We start from the raw sequence: 4,519 nt of genomic DNA on the forward strand, positions 1-4,519 counted from the left end.
CCTCCTCTGCAAGGCCACGACCCAAGGACAACTACACCCTCTGTGTGGTAGATCTTCACCCGTTCGGGCCTCGCTCTATGACGACGATGCCGCCATCTTTGTGAAGTCCATTAAGGAAGACGTCCAATCCCTTGCTGCTACCCTGGCCTCTTTTGGAGAGGTGTCTGGCCTCGTCACTAATTGTGCCAAAAGTCTGGTTGCTCCCATCTGATGCGACAACATCAACCTGGATGATGTTCTTCATGATTTTCCGGTGGTGCGCACCTCGTTCCCGATGCGCTACCTTGGACTTCCGTTATCCGTCAAGCGCCTCAAGCGAATCCACTTCCAGTACCTGGAAGATAAAATTGCGGGCAAGCTCCCTCCCTGGCAGGGAAGACATGTGGCCTCTGCGGGCCGTGTGGTTCTTGTTAAGGTCGTCCTAACTGCCATTGCTATCTACCATCTCACGCCTCTCGACATCCCGGTGGAGGTCCTCAAGAAAATCGAAAGTATTCGCTGTGCATATCTTTGGGCAGGCTCAGACAAGGTGTCTGGGGGAAAATGCAAGGTTAACTGGGAGCTCGTCTGTAGGCCCAAGGACAAGGATGGGCTCGGAGTGCTTAACCTGGATAAGTTCGCCAAGGCTTTGCGGCTCCGATGGCTATGGTTTGAATGGTCTGACAAGAGGATGCCATGGATTGGCATGGGGATGCCGTGCACGGAGGATGATCGACACTTCTTTGCGGCTGCCACTACGGTCCTTGTTGGCAACGGACGAACGGTGCAATTCTGGAACTCGACGTGGCTCAAGGGCTTGCGCCCCCGTGACATCGCGCCGGACATCTTTAACCTTTCTCGCAAGAAGAACTCAACGGCCCAACAAGCCATGACCAACAACATGTGGATCACTAATATTGATGGCACCAATGGTCTGTCCGTCACGCATATCGAGTAGTTTGCTGACCTTTGGGAAAAATTATCAACGGTGGCCCTTGAGGAAGATGTGGAAGACCATTATTTGGAAGTTCACTAAGGATGGGATTTACTCTGCTTCATCGGCATACAAGGCACAATTTGAAGGTTTCATATCCTCTGATCTTGTCAAGTCTGTGTGGAGGGTCTGGGCTCCCCCGAGGTGCAAATTCTTTGCTTGGCTCGTTCTTCAAAACAGAATATGGACATCAGACCGATTAATCCGCCGTGGCTAGCCCAACTGCGGCTTGTGTCCCCTTTGTAAGCAAGCACAGGAGTCCGCTGCTCACCTACTCTTCCAATGCCGCTTCACATTGCGCATTTGGAACGACATTCTTCCTTGGCTTGGAATGAACCACATCTCTACTACTACATGGACGGTGAGCGCTTCGGTCAAAAAATGGTGGGACAACAACCTTTAGATTCGACTCGGCTCTCCCAAAGCCCTTGCCTCATTGATGATACTCATCTCTTGAGAGGTTTGATCCAAGAGAAACGCTAGTCTTCCGCAACGTGGCGGTTCCATTGGTGGTCATCAACAACAAGATCAAGCATGGGGCGTCGCTTTGGGCTTTGGCGGGTGCCAAGCACTTGAGTATTGTAATGCCGCAAGAGTAATTTTTCTTTGTCTACCGCTTGCGGCTTCTGTCTAAAACCTTCTCCCTCAATTAATGAAATGGCAAGTCTTTTGCCTCGTTTCAAAAAAAAAATGGCCTGGTAATATTTGGCCACCCCACGAAACCCAAAATAAGCACAACTCAGACCCCTAAGGCATGCGGTTGCGGCCGGATCAACCCGCTCCTTGAGTTTTGCTACACCTACAAAGGATTACAAGGAGAGTTATGTGATGATTTGTCGGTGTTTAATTGAGCTTTAGTGGAGGCGCATAGCCGGTTAAGGTGTAAGGGACATTCGTAGGCTACATAAGAAGTTTACGTATGTCTAGCATTTTCGCCCTCTTCTCTTCCATTCCTCCTTGGAGAAAATCGACCTCCTCCGGTCGACGAGGTAGCGCATAACTGGAATCTCGCAGGTGATGGCGCAAGGGCCTCCTACTCCTAGTCTTCGGATGATAGCACAAGAGAGCAGCTAGGGCGCGCCCCTTATCCGCAACAGTTCCCTTTGGACTACCGACGAAGCAATGGTACAAACTATATGTTGGGGGCCTTTTTTGCGTTCTTACTTTTTATTTGAACGGTGGCATCGATAATTATATATGTTGGAGATGCTCTGAGATTTGAGTATTTTTGAATAGGAGAAATTCAGCGAACCAACCTCTAGTTAGATGGTTAGGGGAACAATGGTATCCTGGTCCATCAGTTTTCAAGTCATGGTGCTTGCATTATCATGCATTTATTTCAGGATTTTTTGACAATGCGCGTTTAGTAGGAGGAGAAGTTTCCATCGACTACGAGGCTTCCATGGCGACTTCATCAATCTCAACATGATATGCCGGCTCAGTCTCTTGAATATGCTCGTAGAGGTAGGATGTGCGTGTGTATTCATAAGGATAGGTGTACACCCGTATATATGAGTGTGTCGAAACAAATGCATGGCCGGGCTTTTGTCCATTCCTCCACTCGCATCTTTGATTTCATACCTAGGTCGCATGTTCTTTGATGCTCACAGCAAACCATGGAGTGTACCGCCCGTCTATATATGAAGCCGCACACTGATTGGTCAATGGCATCACGAAAATGGAGGACGCCGTGTACCTCGTCCTGGCCCTCGCGTCGCTGCTCGTCGTGCTGATCGCCAGGCGGTGGAGGCGCAGCCCGGCGGACGGCGAGGGCAAGCTGCGGCTGCCGCCAGGGCCGTGGACGCTGCCGGTGATCGGCAGCATGCACCACATCGCCGGGGCGCTCCCGCACCAGGCCATGCGCGACCTGGCGCGGCGGCACGGGTGGCCCGTCATGCTGCTCCGGCTCGGCGAGGTGCCCACGCTGGTGGTGTCGTCCCGGGAGGCCGCGCGCGAGGTGATGAAGACCCACGACGCCGCCTTCGCCACGCGCCCACTGAGCTCCACCGTGCGCGTGCTCACCAACGGCGGCCGGGACATCATCTTCGCGCCCTACGGGGAACACTGGCGCCAGATGCGCAAGATCGCCGTTACGGAGCTCCTCACGGCGCGGCGAGTGCTCTCCTTCCGTGCCATCCGAGAGGAGGAGGTCGGCGCCATGCTCCGGGCCGTCGCGTCGGCCGCCGGGGAGGGGGAGACGATCGACATGCGCGCGCGGCTGTCGGTGCTCGTGGCGGACACCACGGTGCGCGCCGTCATGGGCGACCGGTGCAAGGACCGCGACGTGTTCGTCCGGGAGCTGGACCGCTCCATCGGCCTAGCCGGCGGGTTTAACCCGGCCGACTTGTGGCCGTCGTCGCGGCTCGCCGTCTGGGCCAGCGGCGCCGTCCGCCGCGCCGAGGAGTGCCGCGACATCGTGTTCGGGATCCTGGACGGCATCATCGCTGAGCACCAGCAGAGGATGGGCACCGTCGACGGCGACGACGAGGACCTCATCGACGTGCTCCTGAGGGTGCAGAACGACGGCAGCCTCCAGCTCCCTCTCGACATGGACTCCATCAAAGCTGTCATCTTCGTAAGCAACCTCCAACGCGTACATAGTATCTCGCTCTGCCATGTCATCAGCGCGCACTACACTAACCGTTTCTTTCTCGCGCGCATATATAATATACGCAGGACATCTTCGGCGCCGGCAGCGAGACATCGGCGACGACGCTGGAGTGGATAATGGCGGAGCTGGTGAAGAACCCGAAGGTGATGAAGCGGGCGACGGCGGAGGTGCGGCGAGCCTTCGAGGCCGGCGGCAAGGTGGTGGAACAAAAGCTCGGCGAGCTGGTGCCATACCTGCACCTGGTGATCCGGGAGACGTTCCGGCTGCACGCCCCGGTGCCGCTGCTGCTCCCGCGGGAGTGCCGGGAGGAGCCGGCGTGCCGGGTGGTGGGCTACGACGTGCCGCGGGGCACGCAGGTGCTGGTCAACGTCTGGGCGCTGGGCCGCGACGAGCGGTACTGGCCCGACGCGCCCGAGGAGTTCCGGCCGGAGCGGTTCGAGGCCGAGGGCAGCGGGTCGGCGGCGGGGGTGGACTTCAGGGGCGCGGACTTCGAGCTCCTGCCGTTCGGCGCCGGGAGGAGGATGTGCCCCGGGATGGCGTTCGGGCTGGCCAACGTGGAGCTGGCGCTGGCCAGCCTGCTGCTGCACTTCGACTGGGAGGCGCCCGGCGTGGCTGACCCGGCCGAGTTCGACATGACCGAGGCGTTCGGCATCACCTCGCGGCGGAAGGCCGGCCTCCTGCTCCGCCCCGTCCTGCGCGTGCCCGTCCCCGGTGTCTAGCTAGTTGATTCACGTGCATGTGTGTACTCCCTCGGTACTTAAAAGAGTGTATTTTCAATTTTATTAAAAAGTCAAATTATCTCAAAGTTTGATCAAGTTTGTACAGAAATATAACAATGTTTGTGAAAATAAATAGTTATATATAATGAAAATATATTTTATCATGAATCTAGTGCTATTAATTTAATGTTATAAATGTTGATGTATTATTGTATA

The 4,519-nt window shown here is 55.7% G+C and overlaps 1 protein-coding gene across 1 annotated transcript; it reads left to right on the top strand.

Annotated features, from left to right (window-relative positions):
- Nucleotides 1-2,639: 2,639 nt before the first annotated feature.
- On the top strand, nt 2,640-4,398 carry LOC125523103 (dolabradiene monooxygenase). The gene is made up of 2 exons (XM_048688153.2): nt 2,640-3,548; nt 3,650-4,398. The coding sequence occupies exons 1-2, from the start codon at nt 2,652-2,654 to the stop codon at nt 4,301-4,303; spliced, it is 1,551 nt and encodes a 516-aa protein (XP_048544110.1). The 5' UTR covers nt 2,640-2,651; the 3' UTR covers nt 4,304-4,398.
- Nucleotides 4,399-4,519: the final 121 nt, after the last annotated feature.

The sequence above is a fragment of the Triticum urartu genome, chromosome 7A (genome assembly GCF_056163025.1).
Source record: "Triticum urartu cultivar PI428250 chromosome 7A, HENAU_Tu73, whole genome shotgun sequence".
Taxonomy (NCBI): Eukaryota; Viridiplantae; Streptophyta; class Magnoliopsida; order Poales; family Poaceae; genus Triticum; species Triticum urartu.

Bases quoted from the DNA above. Each gene is read 5' to 3' on its own strand.
- LOC125523103 (XM_048688153.2), top strand. From the start codon at position 2,652: ATGGAGGACGCCGTGTACCTCGTCCTGGCCCTCGCGTCGCTGCTCGTC. The intron at 3,549-3,649 runs GTAAGCAACCTC...TAATATACGCAG, and splicing joins CCATCAAAGCTGTCATCTTC to GACATCTTCGGCGCCGGCAG.